Source organism: Eutrigla gurnardus (assembly GCF_963514095.1).
Source record: "Eutrigla gurnardus genome assembly, chromosome: 16".
NCBI classification, from domain to species: domain Eukaryota; kingdom Metazoa; phylum Chordata; class Actinopteri; order Perciformes; family Triglidae; genus Eutrigla; species Eutrigla gurnardus.
This window is the reverse complement of record NC_139927.1, coordinates 3,433,021-3,453,678: the sequence shown is the minus strand read 5'-3', so window position 1 is coordinate 3,453,678 and position 20,658 is coordinate 3,433,021. Positions and strand designations below refer to the sequence as shown.

At 42.8% G+C, this 20,658-nt stretch overlaps 1 protein-coding gene across 1 annotated transcript; it reads left to right on the top strand.

Annotated features, from left to right (window-relative positions):
• Positions 1-820: 820 nt before the first annotated feature.
• Positions 821-20,247, top strand: LOC311026767 (uncharacterized protein; the record flags this gene model as incomplete). Its single annotated transcript, XM_084030465.1, has 5 exons — positions 821-1,139; positions 1,352-1,441; positions 19,454-19,558; positions 19,703-19,827; positions 20,242-20,247. Exons 1-5 carry the CDS (start codon positions 941-943, stop codon positions 20,245-20,247), a joined length of 525 nt encoding a protein of 174 aa, XP_083886591.1. The 5' UTR covers positions 821-940.
• Positions 20,248-20,658: the final 411 nt, after the last annotated feature.

Below are 20,658 nucleotides of genomic sequence, written 5' to 3'. Positions count from 1 at the left end.
AACCAGCTAGCACGGTGGCGAGGTTTGGCTGGGGGTTTTAAACACTGGCATTAGTCAGAGAACCAGCTTGTACTGTGGCGAGGTCTTGTCGGGGGTTTTAACCACTGGCTTTAGTAATGGAGAACCAGCTTGCACGGTGGTGAATTATTGATTAAACATGATGCTATGACATTATGGTGCAGTCACATATAAAAATGTAACTTTAAAAATGATTTCAGGAATTATCCGCTTGATTGATTTTCTTAAAGATAAGTTTAGATAGTTCTTCAACGATTACCAGAAAGAAGCTGTGACTTCAATTCGGCTGGATATCCCAAGGTGAGAAAATGTCTGAATGCATCTGAACACCTCCGTCTGCTGATGCTTGATACGGCATCTTCACGGTTGTGTGCTTGAATGTTTCAGAGTGACGAGGCTGAAGGCCGAGAAGCTCTAAAGATGAAGAGAACTTACGGCAGAAAACGGTAAGAGACTCGTCAACCTCGTTGCTTTGACTGTAGATCTGCTGCTCAAACGTTAAATTTCAAAGGAAAACGAACAGAAAGAGACGGACACCATTTTTACAGCTATTTTACATTGTTTGTGTTCATGCCTTGCAATGCAATCCAAAATGCGAGTTGTATATATTTTCTATATGTGCTGCTGCAAATCCATAGAGAGCATCTGATGATGTCATTGCATCAGTGGCAACACAAGAAGGGCAACAAAAGGGCAAAGGTGGTCTCCACTCACCGTTTTACCCATCACACATAAACAGCTCAGTTTAAGGTCATAAAAACACAATAAATATTATATATACCCCAACGCCTGGGCACCGGGTCGGGTCCGACCTCAGGAGCAGGTCTGGAACTCTGGCAGGGACCGAGCGGGACACTCCAGTCAAGACCAGACATGGATTCCAGGCAGGGACAGTTCGCACAACGGACCGGACCAGTCCTGGATGACGGGCCGGGACGGGGGCCCCGAGCAGGGCTGGGCGGCCGACAGAGACCGGGGCCAGGATCAGGTTTGGAATGCAGGCAGGGATCCGGGGAGAGACCGGGCCTCTTCAGGGCCAGACCAGGTGTGGGGAACAGGCAGAAGCCAAGACCAAGCCTGGAGCGGCACGAGCCGGGACCGAGGACACGTCTGGAGACCCGGTAGGTACTCGGATACGTTACTTCAGACTCTTACAGACCAAACGACGAGGGACGACTCTGCATATGACTGGGATAGATTTGACACACTGAAGACTAAATCCTCATAGAACTGGACCTGGATCAGCTGACTGCGACAGCTTCTCTACTTTAAATAACTAGAGTGGCCTGATGTGTGGGTAATCATAGTTTTTTTTGTTGTTTTTTTCCTGAAGACTTGAACATGAAGAAAGTCCAGAGAGTTGAGATGGAGCGAAGCTCACCGGTCAATGACTTCCCACAGCCACCAGAGGGCAGAGACTCTTGTAAGTGATCTCTTTTTGTTGTGTTGTGTGCTGCATCCAGTTTACTCCAGGTCGATGCATTTCATTAACTTTATTCCTCCTAAATGCATAATGTCTACAAAGTCAATATAGAACATAATGTGCACAACAATTGTATATATTTTTAAAGCAAATTGAAGAGAAAACATTTCTTTAACAATTGTATTCTTCATGAGAAAAAGAGCTGAACATTTTGATATTTGAAAGTGTATTATTTTATAGCTTAAGTCAGAGGTCTTAAGGTGTTCAGGCCAAGGACCCCCAAGGCCTATAGAAACCTGGTGGAGGGACCCCCAAGGCCTCTAGAGACCCGGTGGAGGGACCCCCTATTACATATCATATAATGTTCCTTAAAAACAATAATAATGTGTAGTGCAGCCTATAGTTCCATGTATAACTACAATGCTACATTATATCACTGCATGAATGAGTAGCTACTGCAAAAACATGGTTGTCCCTCAGTCCTTGCAAGTGGATTTTTCAAATGAAATTAAGTCATATTAATTGCTGCCTTTAAAGAAGTAAAGCAATCAAAAATGATTTAGAAAATGCTCAACAGGACTGGGAAGTACTCAGTTTGCCATTTGCCATAACTTTAACCATGCAAAACCTCCAGTATGGTTCTTAAAACTGACAACCATGCCCTGACCAAATTACAATTTGGATTATTAGAATTGAGAATTTTTCATATTTTCTGTTAACTGATTTGAAAAAATGATCTGTCCGATGGTCTTGGAAAAGATAAAGTGGCCAACACAGGATAAGGATGAAGACAGTGAGGTAACTGTGGAGGATACATGTCGGCTCACAGGCTTCCTTGGCACATTTATCGAGAATGGTAAATATGTACTTTTAACGGTTATTTAACTGAAAGTCTGTATTGGGTGCAAATAAATGAATGTTGGTCAAAAACACAAAGCTTTGCTTCAACTACTTTTCTATTACCTGTGGATTATCAGATACATTAATAACCCAAAGCACAAATTAAGTAAAATAATGTTCTTTTTTCAACCTCATATATGATTGATGATACAAAATCATTTCAGGCAATAAAATAAATGTTGACTTTCTTCTCTATTGCGGCAGCGTCTCCAAGCATCCTTGGGAAACTCCTGCAGTTCTGGATAGGGTGGAATGTGCTGCTGAGACACCTGGATGTTAACGTGGTGGAGAGCAACTTCTTAAACCTCCAGGACATTACAAAGAGTCCTCTAACTTTGAAAGAGACATTCTTGCTGCTATTTGTAGCTCTGCCACTGGGTTTGGACTGGTCTAAGGACACATCAATATATCACTGTACACCTTAGTGTGCATTTGTTGTCTTGCTTAGCTAGCAACACAATTTGGATTGCAATACAAAAGCATTTGAAAGAGAGATATCATCCAGTGCCTAGTTCTGTCCTAGTGTGTGTAACACTGGTGCAGTAAAAGACCTGCATGCTTGTGATACGGTGAAGCATATTTGTCATTTGCTTCATGTCTATAACATTGTCTGTTAGGTTGAATCTCACAGTTCACACGTGTTTTAAAGCTCAGGAGACTGTTACAGAGACGTGTTGCTGTTCTTTATTTGGGGTTTTGTTCTGTAACAGGATGCATGTTGCAGTTTCTCAAGCCTTCTGATTAAGAGACTGGAAGTCTGAATCCTGTGAAATGAATACCTAAAAACAAGTTATCTTGATAACTACAGGACAGTTTCTCCTTCAAGGCTCTGTTACATAACCATAATGGTTTTGAATGTTTAAACTTAATGGTTAAAAGAAGCTCATTAATAGTAATAGACATAAATTGCTTATTACAAAAAGTGTTTGTTTGCAGTTATATTGCACAATGCAGCAAGTTTGATGACATCTGGTATAAAATAAAAATGTTCTCATTACCATTCTGCTTTAAAAAATCATTTTAGACAAATAAGAATGCGATTCAACACAGGCATCAGAACTGCTAAACCATAATACCAGCTTCTTTATCACAACTTGAGCAATATGGATTTACTGAAGCATTTCTAAGCTCACACTTTGTACAGAGACATTTAACACGTTGGACAGAGGTCCATCAGGGTCTGGTAGACTTCCACCTTCCTGGTCAGTCAGTGAGCACTGCAGCTGGACATCAGGGACCACAACACCAGGCTGACGGTGACCACACGGTCCAGTCCAGTCAACTCCATGTCAACCTGCAATCCAAGAGCTAAGGTTAAAGGGTCAATCAAAACCAGTCTTATAGAGTTTTATGGTAAATATGTATACAGAACTGTAAGCCATATTCATTCGTTTTACAGAACCTAGTTTAAAATATCACTGGTTTATCATCTGGGACTCTGTATACATGCCTCAAAAACAGCTATGGCACCAGAAAGAACTACAATTTCCAATTTGTTTTGAGAGCTGAAGAGAAGATGTCTAATTTTCTCAGTGAATCACTGCTCCTTGTTTGACCACAACATTGTAGCAATACCTTATTGTGTTGAAAGTGCAAATGATCGGTGCACAGAGTACTTCCTGCGCCTTCTTGGGTTCAGCTGAAGGGTGCGCATCAAAACTCCACCAGGATCCACTCGCCACATGGATTCCTGGACACGCTGTCCTATAATAAGGCAATACAATGCACAGATATGGTGTACTGAAAAAAAACAGCAAAGCATTCCCCAATCTGGCAGTGAATTGACAAATCCAGATAAACTTTAGACTAGCACTAAATAAAGCAGCTTCCTCACATTGTGAGTAAATCAGTAGGGCTAAAAAAAAAAACCTGAACAAATGAATGGGTAATGACTATAATGCCTTACTTTGTATGCGTATGCCTTGTGCATTCAGGTGCCCGACCATCATTTTATATCCCGACATGGGATGCTGCTGCAGAATTTGGGTCACAGTTTCATCCAGATTGTTGTCCTCTGTTGGAGTTAATAGATTGTGGACTCTGATCATCAAAAATAACAAGAAAAAAGTCACAAGAGGAACGAATAAATGTCACCTATCTCACAGTACGAACAAAACACATTGATCCCAAGGAGTCTGTTGCTCTGTCGTTAGCTGCCTGAGCATGTTAGTCACCAGTCCATCTGTCATTAAAAACCAAAGCATATAGGCCTATATCATCATAACGTAACGATAGTTCATATTAAGTGAAGTTAAACTCAGAGTGCAGAGCAGTGCAAGGAGACATATTATCGTAGGGATACATGTTCTATGATATCATGTACAATTTATACTAGAAGCTCAGTCTAATAGACATTTTATGCTCAAATGTGCACCTAACGTTAGACTATGAGATAAACAGTATATTTCCCGGTGGTATTTGGAGATAAGGTGAGCAACGTTAGCATCAATAAACACTAGCTGGTTAAATATCTCTGTGAATTTGCCACCTTTAAAAGGAGATAAACGGGAAAGCAGACAAACAGACAGTGTAGCGTTAGCAGAGTAAATGACCTTATTCCGTACCGTGCCATCCTCCGAACACCTGTTTCCTCAGCAGTGTGCCCCCAGAGAAGGTGTGCTTGGATTAAAGTGGGGGGGTATATTGGACGACGGACGCCCAAGGGTCCCTTCTTCTGTGTCTGACAGGATGTAGGCGGGCGACTTCTTCAAGACCGTCTAACACGGCTGGCTCAATGTCCACATCCATGGGTGCAGTCGAATAGTCTTTTTTGCTTAGGAAGGTTCCTAACTGAAGAAGTGACCCGGAAGTAAACAAGTGGCCGCCATGATAAGAGCAGTTGAATTCTCTAAATGCATAGGAAAGGAGCTCCAATGCTTCCTTTCAGAGCTCCTTTAGCATAGGATGCAACAACAGACCTTCCTATACGAAAGGAAAGGAGATTACGCCGACCCACAATTCTTAGCGAGAGCAACATTTAAAGTGCCGCACACCCCGGCCGTTCATGAAAACAAACAATATGCCTATTTGCATATTTAACAAGTACTTTCAAGCAGACATATAGTAATTGGAATAGTGATGATAAATGTGTGGGGACAGTGATAATTGAATGGTATAATTAATTCGGCCATCCCCACCTAAAAAGTGAATTAACTAACATCATCAGGTTTTACTCCGGGTGCTCCGGTTTTCCTGAATAAAAAAAATTAATTCGGCCATCCCCACCTAAAAAGTTAATTAACTAACATCATCAGGTTTTACCCCGGGTGCTCCGGTTTTCCCTGAATAAAAATCTAATTAATTCGGCCATCCCCACCTAAAAAGTGAATTAACTAACATCATCAGGTTTTACTCCGGGTGCTCCGGTTTTCCTGAATAAAAAAAATTAATTCGGCCATCCCCACCTAAAAAGTTAATTAACTAACATCATCAGGTTTTACTCCGGGTGCTCCGGTTTTCCTGAATAAAAAAAATTAATTCGGCCATCCCCACCTAAAAAGTTAATTAACTAACATCATCAGGTTTTACTCCGGGTGCTCCGGTTTTCCCTGAATAAAAAAAAAAACCTCTCCGGGAACCATCACCTTAACGCGGTGGAGTGGTTTGTGTGTCCCTATGACCCTGAGGGCTTTGTTGTCTGGAGCTTTGTGCTCCTGTAGGGATTCCCATGGCAAATTGGTCTCAGGTGAGGGGCCAGACTAAGAATGGTTCAAGAAAGACCCCATAAAAAACCTAGGAAGAAGAGGAGTTACCCGGCCTGGAGGAAGCCCGGGGCCCCCGTCTGGAGCCAGGCCCACAGGGAGGGCCCGTCAGCGAGCGCCTGGTGGCGAACCAGAGACCGGATCAAACGACCGGTTCTTATCTCTGGATGCTGTGTGTAAACAAACATGCTACACAAATAAACAGACCAGCTGAATGTGAGGAGCACCTCTCCGAAATGTAAAAGTGTGAGCAGGAAGACTGTGGAAGGGCTGAAGAAGAACATGGAGAACTGCAGGCTGGTGAGCATGAAGCAGACTCTAATTTCTGATGAAGCTCTGCCTCATAAAGGATAGAAGGAGAGTATATCACAGTAATCAATACCAGCCGTGGAGGATGTACTCTTTAACAAACACCACAGTACAGGAAGTATAAAAATGAAACATGTTCATTGTACACAAAGGCCTTGTTGAATTATTATATTATTATAAAATTCTGTTGTTATCACAAATTAATACATGAGCATTTTAATGATGTAGTTCATCAAAGTGGAGCCAATTTGAGATATTTTGTATACAACAGGGTAGTAGTACATTTCTGCATTATATCATGTAATTTTAGTATAACTGTCAAATAAATATAGAATGGAAGTTAAAAGGAGCAGAAAATGGAAATCATCACGTAAAGTACCCCGGAACTGTAATTAAATACAGCAACTTGTGTAAATGTACCAAGAAGTTCCTCAAAGGAGTTTGTCCAGAATGTGGAGAAGCCGGTCATGGATCAGTACCACCACCACCAGCACCACCAGTATCATCATCATCTCCACCTCCAGCAGCAGCATCATCAGCATCACCACAACCATCATCACCTCCACCATCAGCAGCTCCAGCACCAACACATGCAGCACCCTCTGCAGCCCCTGCATCACCTCCAGCACCAAACCCAGCTCCTCCACCCGGACCACCACAGCCTCCCTCCACAGCTGGACTCCCAGCTGCAGCAGCCGATGCTCCACTACACCCCGCTGGAGCCTCCTCCAGGACCCACGTGGGTGGAGCTGGACCGGGGAGGAGCCGGGCCGGAGCCGGAGCAGGAGCAGGCCCCGATCGAGATGGAGATGGAGGAGGACGAAGGAAAAGGAAGGAGAAGAGGGGCAAGGTTGATGGGAGGAGGAAGGATTGCTTTGCTTTCGGAGGGGGCAGCAGCAGCAGTAATACCGGCAGCTCCTCCAGCGAATCAGAGGTGGAGCAGCAGGACAGGCAGAGACGCATCGACCAGGGAACCGACATAAAATAAAGCACATAAACATGAGGGTTCTTAAAGAATTCATTAAATGGCTGATCTCTACGTGACCTCATTGTTGATGGACAGCCGGCGACGGGTCATGTGACTGACGAAGGCGGCTGCGTTTTCTTTCCTCTTGGCTCTTCAGAGACAGTTTTTCACACCGAATATTTAAAGCGATAGCATGTAGCCTGATTGATGTACTTTGTATCTACTAGTGACGTGTTGGTTCTGGATGGTCCTTATTCGTTTCTGACGTTTTAGCACTATTTCCTATTATATAGATATATCTATATATATATGATTTTTTTTACAACTTTTTAGCATTTATGAATGTATTTGCTTCCCCCCTCTGTTGTGCACTTCTTAAAAAAAGAAAAATGATTTATGGTTTGAAACGAAGAGGAGGACCCTTTAACCTGAGTCTGTTTAAAGTGCTTTACCCTGCGTTGCCCTCCGTCAGATGCCTTTGGAAGAGTTGAAAATTGAAAAAAAAAAAAAAAAACTCTTACTACACGGGAAGTGTTTCAAAAAGCATGATTTGTCTTTCTTTTTTAATAATTCAAAATCTCTATTTACATTTTCTTCTCTTTTTACTGATTTCAGTGATTTAACTTGGATCCGTCCTGGTTTCAAGCCGAAACGGTGGAAAGGTCAAACTTCATGCCTCGTTAAGTTAAATAGTTGATTGATTTTTGCTTTAATCTTTCATTGAACGGTAATGTTAGTTTCCTTACGTCTGCCTGCTTCACTAACACTTTGTTTCAGTCACGTTTTTAATGAGTTGTTGTGTCCGTTTGCTGCTCACGCTGAAAATCCAGCACTCCTCCATAATTATTCTAACGAGATGATTCTTATCATTATGATTCAGTGATTCCAAAAACAGTTGTCTTGTGACGCGTCGAGGAAAAAAATGAAGCAACATGGACGTAAAACCCAATCACAAGTGCTTCCTTGTGTTTATGGGTTGTAACCATGGCAACAAGAGGAACCTTCTATAACTAACAAAGTGAAAATTAGATTTAATCTGATTTTGTGCGGCAGCAGGGCTTTTTGTTTTCTTTTTTTTCTGTTGATTATTGTCTCATTTTTTTTATTATTATCTTTATTAATAATGTTTTGAGAAACTGTCCGGAAGCTTATTGAAATACTTCCCACTTATGCTTGTGACCAAATCTTTATCAGCGTGCATGCACTTTGAACTGTTTGATGGCACAGAGGAAAGCTCGGCGCAGTCAGCCATTCTAATCCAAACATAGAGAATATCTATATCAGATTTAGACTTTTTTTAGATTTAGATTTTTATTTCAAACATGTCAAAATGAATACAGAAAGTGTCGTAAGAAAATAAAATATTACACAACTAGAAAGCATAGAGATGTATGAATAACTTCTTTCTTTTTTACAGGTCTGTAAACATGTCATGCGTATATTTTATTTTATTGTCTAAATATGTCAACGCCAGCTGTCCGTTCTGTGGGAGATTGGGGAGACATGCACTTCCTGTGAAGAAGGAAGTTTTATTTTGAAAAGACGCTATGCATGCATGAAGAGAAAAGGGATTTGGGTGTTTCCCTCCACAATCGCTGACTTTCCAAGGAAACCTTTTTGATTTTGCGAGTGAAACTTTGGCTCAGCAGTGACTCAGTAAGTAAAAGTATTATTGTTTCATTTTCACCTCGGGTCTTCCTGCCGTTACTTTATTCACAGTCACACTCGGCTGTGATTTAGTTCAGCCAACAGGTTGTTTTGTTATCATTCCGGTGTTTTAGTGGGAAAACAGAGGAGTCGTCACCGACTGTAGGAAGAGAACCAAAAACGTTGTGTAAATGTGTTTTCATCGATGGTGACCTGGTTTTAACAATATAGAAGATTAGTGAGAGGCATAATCCCAAATACTTCACCATCCATACAGGACATATACAGCGTCAATGATCTAGTCCAGATTTAAATTAAACTTCACTTCATAATCTTGTGTCATTTTGAACAAAAAGTAGTTTTTTTCTCCATTTGGTGGGACATAATTTATATTCTAGTGGAACTAGTTCTAATCTCAGCCAAATTTATGTTACAAATCTGTGCATTTAATACAATGTTACTTGTTTTTTTAGGAGTCATGTGCTGCTATTTTCGTAGTACCAGCATTGTTTATGACCACAGATGATTAAAAGTTGAATTCATGGTCACCTGGCTCCGTCTGTCTTCAGTAACGGGGAGGTCAGAGGTCAAATGTGTTCACGAAGAGCAGCAGGTAAGAGAGTTTATTAAACATGATGCTATGACATTATGGCGTAGTCTACGGAGCCCCCCTGGTGACATTGGATAAAAAAAAAAAAAACGAGATAGTTAATGCGTGGCCACACGTGTGGCCACGAGATAATTCACCTTCAGTGGCGGAATGGTTATCCATATGGAGCTGCCTGTCAGTGATGCTTATTCATGAATAAAGGAAATTATAGTCTGCTTTTGTATTCAAGAGTAGCTTTGTTATTATTGCCATGGCAACTGTAATGTCAATAATAATGCTATGAAGACTACCGCGGTCAAGCCAGCCGCAACTCCGATCTCCGTGGTCACTGCCTTTGATAAACAGCCTATAAAGCAAGCAGACACCCAGAGTCTGTAGAGGTTATTCATCTCAGTCCCACAAAGACACGACGACGATTATCTCTTCAACACAGACGATACAACTTGGTTCTCTATTTCTTTGATATCAACAAAGAAAACACAAAAGCTTTTTTAAAAGCTATTCTAGAGAACATTTTCGAGGATCAGTTGAATATCTCCCAGACACAGGCAGGTATGGGCAACAGGTTAAACACCCTGAAGGAGGAACATCACAAACTGGGGGAGCAAAACCAGGCCCTAGATCACCAGTTTGACAAAGTCCTCCAGGATGTAGAAGCCTTGCAGGTCAACATCGATCACATGACGGCTTCAAACGAAGCCATGAGCCACCAACACGCCGCCCTGCAGGAAAGAAACAACGCAATGGAAACATCCAAAGGAAACCTGCTACTTCAAACTGGCAAACTGCAGCAGGAATATCTGCGTCTCAAGGGAGAGCTCGACAGTGTAAGCCTCAATGACAAGTTGCTTAGCAGAACAGAGGACCTCATTGAAGCTCTGCAAAAATACAACGAAAAACTGAGACAGCAAACACTGGTTGTCAAAGAGAAGCTCTTATTCATGGACCACCAGCAAGAACTTCACGCTAAACTGAAAGATGAAGAGAAGTCCTTGGTGGCAGAAAACAAAGTCCTAATAGAACAACAATTTGAAGCCTGCATGACGCTCATCATCACAGACGACTTTGAGATCAAGAACGAGAAGCTGGAGGAACAGATGGACGCCATGAAGCTGCAGAACGACAGCATCGCTGCAGAAATCCAGAGTGTGAACCAACAAGTCACACTTCTGAACGGGTTAAAGTCCAGTTATGAATCCATGACGGAGGAGAGTGAGGTTCTCACAAAGGAGAACAACACTCTGCAGAAACAGCTGCAGCAGCTGCAGAAAACGACCCCCGACCAACAAGCCATGGAGGCCGAACAACACGCCATGAAGTGCGAGAACGAGGCCCTCAGCAGAGAAAACAGTGCTCTGCGGAGTCAGGCTGCAGAGCTCAGGATGGTTCTCAAGGACGAAAAAGCTCTGACCTTACTGTACGACTCCCTGAGGAGGGAGAAGGACAACGTCAAGCGGGAGAACGAGAAGCTTCGTAAGGAAGTCCAGAAGCTCTCCAAGAGAGCCGACAAGGTAAAAGCTCTGATGGGGAAGTGTGCCGCAATGAAGGCACAGGCGGACGCCTACGGCAGAGAGCAGCAGGCCCTCAGACAACAGCACTTCTCCAAGAACATTCCCAGGTAAAGAGTGAATTAACTAGCATCATCAGGTTTTACTCCGGGTGCTCCGGTTTTCCCTGAATAAAAATCAAATTAATTCGGCCATCCCCACCTAAAAAGTGAATTAACTAACATCATCAGGTGTAGGGGCCAAAATCCATATTTGGTCTGTTTGTTTATTGTTTATTTTGAAAGGTCACTCATACTGTTTTTTGGTCATGTCACTTCCGTTTTGATTGACACATGGGTGTGGTTTAATCTATACACTAGGGCACTCGGATCGGCTTGGGGTGAGAGAGAAAGGGGGTTAGTGGCGCTCCTTATTCATATTTTCTGTTTAACGTCAAATTGTCAAATAACCAATAATAAATCGTCAAACAATAAACATCACTGGACTTGGATTCATTTGAACGACGCGTAACTGCCTGGAGCCCACCTAAGCCTCTTAGCGACCTTTTATAGGAAAACTGTCGCTACAATTAGTAAACAGAAAATTCAATCCAAAAACACCACGGCATGGACGGAATTCAACGTTGCTCTTACCGCTTGGATCTCGATGTTCTGCACTGAACGAACTATGCAACACATTGGACTCTTTTCCGCGGACGCCTTGGATCAGAGACATAAGTGACAGCAGCGCATCACAGCCATCGGAAACGGTATGTTGGTTGATCCTTCTGTGTATTTGTTTGAAGTGGAACACAGTTTGGAGAAGCTGCCGTTTTGTCCATTGGGGACTGTTTGTTTGGGCTTGTGTTGCGCGTGCTTCGTTTGTCGCGATCGGCAATTGTTTGGGCTGATTTGACTGTGTGGTGAGCAGTGGCCGCCGTGCTGTGCTGTTGTGTTGAAAATCGCATTGTGGCTGAAGCAATGTCATTACGGATTGCATTGTGTCTGTTGCTCAGTGCTTTGGTGAATTGTGCACGTTGAAAGTTCACATAATGAGTGACGCAAATGAAATGGAAAATACGGAGAAGAGAACGGTCAAGCTTACAGCCAAAGCGCTGGCTTGCAAAATGGAAACTCTTCAAAAGCAACGTCAATCTAATGTGACAAAAATGAAAGCACTCTCACGCGAAATTAAAGAGCTCATGAAAAATGATGAAAATGCAAAGAAAGTGCAATTCAAACTGAATGAACTCAAACAACTGGATGAAAATGCAAAGGCAGCACATGAGTCAGTGATTGTTTTACTTCCCAAAGAGGAAAAGGTAACACAAAATGAGTGGTTTGGATGCGTAATAAAACACAACACAGACTTCACTGATGATGTAAAAACATGGCTCTCTGAGACTGAAAGACACTTTCAGCAAGCAAGAAATGTGACTGCAGATGTGTTTGCTGCACAATCAGTCATCTCTCCCATTCAACCTGAAGAGGAGGCACCTGTTGCACCTGTTGAATTAAAGGAAGATATACCACACTCTGTTCCAACTGCCATTCCTTCTCAACAGAATAAAGCAATATCTGACATGCAGGATGAAATTAAACCAAGTGACAGTGTGTCAAATGTTACCAACAGGAGTCACAAATCACATTCTTCATGCTCAAGATTTTCCACCACCTCATCTGCATGCATCAAGGCTGAGGCTGAAATGGCTGCTCTTATTGTAAAACAACAAATGCTAAAAGATAAACATGCCATAGAAGCACAAGAGGAGCAGCTAAGGAGGAAAAAAGAGCAACTGGAGCTGGATGGAAACCTTGCTGCTACAATGGCAAAAATGAAGATTCTTGGAGCCTCAAGTAGATCTGGTGTGCGTAGCCACAGATCAAGAGTGTCGGATGGTATGAACTCGTATATGGAGAAAAAACAACGTGAAAAGAAAACACAAATGACTGCCACTGCTGACGGAGACAGTACTCAAACCCAATCTCTCCCCACAGTGCCAGTGACAGTTCAGTCAAATACATTAACTATGGATGCACATGTTACAATACCAACAACATTGCCTGCTCCTAACAATGGTGAACAGAGCAACATGCTTAGCATCATGGAAAAGCAAAATGACATCACTGCATTAATGGTCCAACAACAGTCTCTCTCTTTAATGCCCAAGAAGGAGATTTGTCGTTTTGATGGTGACCCACTTCAATTTCAAACATTCATAAAATCCTTTGAACACAACATTGAAAGCAAGAACCCAAACCCCACAGATTGTCTTTATTATCTGGAACAATATACGGAAGCACAACCAAGAGAAATGGTGAGGAGCTGCCTTCATATGACAGCAGACTCAGGATTCAGGAAGGCAAAATCCTTACTGCAGGAGCACTTTGGCAACGAGCATAAAATTGCTACAGCCTACATGGAGAAGGCTCTTTCATGGGCGTCAATTAAACCAGATGACACAAAAACACTACAAGCATACACTCTGTTTCTCAGAGGATGTTGCAATGCCATGGAAGATGTCAACAACATGCAAGAGCTCAACATGTCAGCTAACCTGCTAATTATAATTAAGAAGCTGCCATATCGACTGAGGGATAAATGGAGATCTGTGGCATGTGATTTTCAGGAAAGGTACAAACAAAGGGCTACCTTCAGGGATCTGGTCAATTACCTTGAAAAACAGGTGAGGATTGCAACTGATCCAGTATTTGGAGACATCAGAGACACTCCAACACCAAGCAAGGATGGAAGAAGTTTTATGTCAAAACCACCTCATCCAAGAATCAAAGGAAGTACATTTGCAACCACTGTGACAGTTGCACATGAGAAAAATGGAAATGGACCGAGGAAAATGGAGAGTTGGCCGGCTGTAAAAAGGTGTTTGTTCTGTGGAGGTGGACATGCTTTGGAGGTGTGTTTCCTATTGGAAAAGAAAGCACATCATGAGAAAATCACTTTCCTTAAAGAAAATGGAGCCTGCTTTGGTTGTTTGCAGATAGGACACATGAGCAAGGACTGCAGGAAGCGACTCAGCTGCAACATATGCAATTTGAAGCATCCTCAGATGCTGCATATCCACCAAAGGAGATTTGAAATGGACAAACATCAAGCTCAAACAAAAGAAGAAGCTGACATCAGAGCCATAGCCTCGGTACAGACAAGTGGTCTTACTGGGGCCGGTGAAGACAATTGCAAACTCTCAATAGTGCCTGTGAAAGTAAAGGCCAAGAAGGGGAACACAACAGTGCATACATATGCATTCCTTGACCCGGGAAGCACTGCGTCATTTTGCACATTGGGGCTAATGACTAAGCTAAATCTCCAGGGAAGAAAATCAAATATTCTTCTGAGAACAATGGGTCAAAAGAAGGTCGTTGAAACCAGCATTGTTTCAGGCCTAGAGGTTACAGGACTTCATGGCACTGATTTCTGTGATCTCCCATGTGTGTACACTCAGAAGACCATGCCTGTGCATAAAGGAAACATCCCACATCAAAATGACATCAATCAGTGGCATCATTTGAAGAATATTCACTTACCTGAACTGGACTGTGAGATTGAGTTGTTGATTGGCTCCGATGTACCAAAGGCTCTGGAACCACTTCAAGTCATCCGGAGTGTGGGAGATGGACCGTATGCCGTCGAAACAATGCTCGGCTGGACAGTTAACGGACCTCTGGGAGGAAAAGATGATTATGCTCAGGAGCAGTCAGAGATCAGGGTTAACAGGATATCAGTTGTTGCACTTGATGAGCAGTGGGAGCAGCAGTTCAAGATTGACTTTCCTGAGTGTGTCAAAGATGACCAAGAGCCTTCAAAAGAAGATCAGCAGTTCTTGGATTTGGTATCAACATCTGCAAAGCTAGTTAATGGACATTACTGCTTTGGTTTACCATTGAAGGACAGGGAAATCTGCTGGCCTGAAAATAAGAACTGCGCTGAACAGAGGGCACTAAACTTAAAAAGGCATTTCCAGAGAGATCCATGCTATCACTTGGAGTACACCAACTTCATGTCTGACATGATATCCAAGGGCTATGCGGAGAAAGTACCAGAAGGAATCTTGGAACGTAGTGATGGCAGAAAATGGTATCTACCACACCATGGAGTTTTGCATCTACAAAAGAAAAAACTTCGAGTGGTGTTCGACTGTGGAGCAACATATCGAGGAGTTTCACTGAACTCTCAGCTCTTACAGGGACCAGACCTCACCAGCACCTTGATTGGAGTCATAGCTAGATTCCGTAAAGAACCTGTTATCATCGCTGCGGATATCGAAGCAATGTTCCTCCAAGTGCAAGTACCAAATGAAGATAGGGACCTGCTACGGTTCGTCTGGTGGCCTGATGGAGATTACAGTCAGAACATGGTGGAATACAGAATGACGGTGCATTTATTTGGAGCAACATCATCTCCAAGTTGTGCAAATTTTGCCCTGAGGAAATGTGCTGAAGACAACACTGGCCAGTTCAGCCCACAAACTATCAACACCATCTTGAACAACTTTTATGTGGATGACTGCCTCGCTTCAGCAGCTTCAGAAAAGGACGCAATAGCTCTCTTTCACGAGTTAAAAGCCATTTGCTTCAAGGGAGGCTTTGTACTCACCAAGTGGATAAGCAATAGTCGTCATGTATTGGCTGCCATACCTGAAACGGAAAGAGCAAAAGAAATGACGGATCTGGATTTGGACCATGACAAACTACCTGTTGAGAGGATGTTAGGTGTACAATGGTGTGTTCAGTCTGACGTCTTCAAGTTCAAAATCATCCTCAAAGACAGACCACTCACAAGACGAGGGATTTTGTCGACTGTCAGTTCTGTATATGATCCCCTTGGCATGTTGGCACCAGTAGTCCTGACTGCAAAAAGGATCCTACAGGAATTGTGTCGGGAAAAGATTGGTTGGGATGATGTGATACCAGACTCTATTGTGCAAGAATGGATGAGCTGGATTCAGGAACTCCATAACCTGGAAAACTTCAAAGTCAACAGATGCTTCAAACCTATAAACTTCGGAGAGGTAACATCTGCCCAGCTACACCATTTTGCTGATGCATGTCAGGATGGTTATGGAACTGTGAGTTATTTGTTACTGCATGACAACCATGGACAAACGCATTGTGCATTTGTGATGGGAAAGGCCAGAGTTGCTCCTTTGAAGCCAGTCACTATCCCTCGCATGGAGTTGACTGCTGCTACCATGGCGAGCAGAATGGACACAATGTTGAGAAAAGAGCTGCAGATGGAACTAGCAGAATCTACATTTTGGACTGATAGCACCTCTGTGCTCAAGTACATAAAGAACAGGACCACACGATTTCGAACATTCGTGGCTAACAGAGTGACTGAAATTGCCAAAGCCTCAGATGAACATCAGTGGAGGTACGTCAATACAAATGACAATCCAGCAGACATGGCTTCCAGAGGTCTGAAAGTCAAAGCTTTCCTAAATAAGGAAATGTGGGTGTACGGACCTCCGTTTCTTCTTGGTCCTCAGGAAGAGTGGCCTCAGAACCCTGATGGATGGGATGCAATTTCACCAAAGGACTCTGAAGTCAAGAGCATAATTGTAAATGCTGCTCAAATAAAACCTGAAGTAGTGGATCCAACAACCAACTTCATCCATTACTTCTCATCCTGGAATCAGTTGAAAAGGGCAGTAGCATGGATGCTCAGAATCAAAGGACTGCTTCTGCAACGAATCAGGAAGAGGAAAACAGCAAGTGGTGTTCTCTCGTTGCAAGGAAATCTTGACACCCATGAAATCCGTCTCACAATCGGTGAATTGGAGAACGCAGAGATTGAGATAATCCGCTTCTGCCAAAAGAAGAGATTTGGAGATGAAATCTCAAATCTGAAAAAAGGAATGAATGTTAAAAGGACAAGCCACATTCATAAACTCAACCCCATTCTGGACAAAGATGTGTTAAGAGTTGGTGGTCGCCTAAGCAGAGCAGCAATGCCAGAAGAAATGAAACATCCTGTCATTCTGGCCAAAGACTTTCACATTGCTGACCTCATTCTACGACATATTCATGGAGAGGTGGGACATGGTGGTCGCAACCATATGTTATCCAGACTGCATCAGAAATATTGGATTCCTGGTGCCACAGTATTGATCAGAAAAAGCCTGTCTAAATGTGTTGTTTGTCGGCGTATAACTGCTACTCCTGGACAACAGCATATGGCTGATCTACCCCTGGATAGAGTCTCTCCAGATGAACCACCATTCACAAACGTTGGAGTCGATTACTTTGGACCCTTTGGAGTGAAGCGTGGCAGAAGTGTCGTGAAGCGATATGGTGTTATTTTCACCTGTTTGGCTACAAGAGCAATTCACCTTGAAATGGCCTCATCGCTTGACACAGACTCTTTCATCCATGCCCTTCGGCGCTTCATAGCCAGACGAGGCCAAGTAAAAGAACTACGATCAGACAATGGAACCAATTTTGTGGGAGCACAGCGCGAGTTGAAGGAAGCTATTGAAGGATGGAATCAAGGTCAGATCCATAACATACTGCTTCAAAGGGGAATAAACTGGATATTCAATCCCCCTGCTGGCTCACACCATGGAGGTGTGTGGGAAAGATTAATTAGATCAGTGCGGAAGGTTCTCAACTCAACACTAAATGTGCAAAGTCTAGATGAGGAGGGACTCCACACAGTCCTATGTGAAGCTGAAGCTATTCTCAACAGTCGTCCAATCACAAAGGCTTCTACAGATCCCAACGACCTTGAAGCACTCACACCAAATCACCTTCTGCTTCTCAAAACTACGCCATCCCTGCCACCAGGACAGTTTCAGAAGGAAGACCTATATGCTCGCCGCAGATGGAGGCAAGTTCAATATATGTCTGACTTATTTTGGAAAAGGTGGATTAAGGAATATCTTCCCCAACTGCAAGAACGACAGAAATGGTCCAACATAAGACGCAACTTCACACCAGGAGACATCGTCGTCATTGTGGATGATTCTGCGCCTCGCAACTCCTGGTTGACTGGAAGGATTGTGGAGACCATTATGGACAAAAAGGGACTTGTACGTCAGCTTCGGATCAAGTCAAAGACCGGATTTCTGACCAGGCCCATCAACAAAGTCTGCCTACTATTGGAGGCAGAGGATCATTGACTGACCCAAACTGACTTTTGAACCCTTGACTTTGTTCCTGAACACTTGATTTTGACTAATCACTCTTTCCTTAGAGAACGTATATTGGATTACAAATAATGAAGAAAGAAGATCAAGAAAATATATTTATATACTATGTTGATTATGTCGAAATAGTAATTATTATTTGAAACATAATAATTAGGGGCCGGAATTGTAGGGGCCAAAATCCATATTTGGTCTGTTTGTTTATTGTTTATTTTGAAAGGTCACTCATACTGTTTTTTGGTCATGTCACTTCCGTTTTGATTGACACATGGGTGTGGTTTAATCTATACACTAGGGCACTCGGATCGGCTTGGGGTGAGAGAGAAAGGGGGTTAGTGGCGCTCCTTATTCATATTTTCTGTTTAACGTCAAATTGTCAAATAACCAATAATAAATCATCAAACAATAAACATCACTGGACTTGGATTCATTTGAACGACGCGTAACTGCCTGGAGCCCACCTAAGCCTCTTAGCGACCTTTTATAGGAAAACTGTCGCTACATCAGGTTTTACTCCGGGTGCTCCGGTTTTCCCTGAATAAAAAAAAAAACCTCTCCGGGAACCATCACCTTAACGCGGTGGAGTGGTTTGTGTGTCCCTATGACCCTGAGGGCTGTGTTGTCTGGAGCTTTGTGCTCCTGTAGGGATTCCCATGGCAAATTGGTCTCAGGTGAGGGGCCAGACTAAGAATGGTTCAAGAAAGACCCCATAAAAAACCTAGGAAGAAGAGGAGTTACCCGGCCTGGAGGAAGCCCGGGGCCCCCGTCTGGAGCCAGGCCCACAGGGAGGGCCCGTCAGTGAGCTCCTCGTGGCGAACCAGAGACCGGATCAAACGACCGGTTCTTATCTCTGGATGCTGTGTGGAAACAAACATGCTACACAAATAAACAGACCAGCTGAATGTGAGGAGCACCGGTGGAACAAGGAACATCTTTAGCAGCACTTCACTGATTTTTGGTGGCATGTGGCACTCTGGAGCCCCGGCTTCCTCAAAAACGGTCCGTGTGGAACAATGATCCCTGCTGAGCAGCCGCATAATGCCCAGATAGGATTAACGAAGCTCCGAGGGAGAGTTTCTGCCTCGAGTTTCAGCCCTGGTTCAGAGGTCGTCTTCAACGGCTGAAAAACACACTTCTAGAGCTGTAAAACAAAGTTTCAGGATTTTTCTTAACGACGTGACAAAACACTCCAGAAAAAGCAGTAAAAGACTAATAATCTAATCTTACAGGTTCGGATGCGGCCGGTGTTAGTGAGGCCTCGACGGTCCAACCCATCGAGGATCAGAAACTCCCCGTCCTCTCAACCAAGAAGGAGCCCCCGACCTACCCTCCAGGTGAGACCAGAGCAGGAACACAGTTAATATGCATTAATGAACTCATTATTCAAACGTATTAAAAAAGGCAAGAAGCATGCTGCAGTCTTTTTTAAATGTTTTTACTGCGTAAAGTAAAATGTTCTGTTTGTTGTCGTCCGCCAGGAAGTCCAGAGGAGCGTTGGCAGCTCCAGATCATGGCCAAAGGCCGAGTCACCTGTCCGAAATGTAAAAGTGTGAGCAGGAAGACTGTGGAAGGGCTGAAGAAGCACATGGAGAACTGCAGGCTGGTGAGCACGAAACTGACTTTTAAAAGCAGACTCTCATTTCTGATGAAGCTCTGCCTCATAAACAGTGTTGGGCAAGTTACTTCAAAAGCGTAATGCATTATTTATAACTTGTAATTAGTAATTAGTTACATTACAATATTACTGTCTTTGAATTGTAAGGCATTACACTACTTTTACATTACTTTTGCATTACTTTTTGCCAAAATAAAAGGAAATATGGATTTGGTGTTCTCAATAGAACTTCTTGTGTTCAATGCAGCTCATTACACAGCAGGAGGTGATGCTATGGCATAATGACTGAGCTAGGCTTAAGGCTAACAAAAGTACAATATAATGTCGCAGTTATAGCTCATGGTGCAATCCATTTTATAATAGAAATACTGTAACTTTAGGTATTCATATTGAAATCAATAGAGCTAGAGCCTACTACTGTAGATAGTTAAAAAAGTCATGACAGGATACACAACCCTTTTTACATTTCTATCCCTTTATTTACTTAATTATAATGTTCTTCATATCCAGTACTCGAGTTGTAAAAATAAATCATGGTGGATTTTAACTTTTAGGGACAGATCATTCGTGTTGATGACGCCGCATATTGATTATTGTTTAAGCACAAAGATAATGATTATATTCTATTACTCTAAAACAACATGCTATGGATATAGTATGGGTCAGATGCTTGGCCCCCAGGCTGGCATGGCTACCACTGCTCCTACATAGTTAGGGTCAATGCAGAGGACACATTTTCCCACAGGGTGCAAGTGCAACTTCATACTCATGACACCTATAAATCTATTGGGAATACATCTATTAAATGTTGAAACAAAA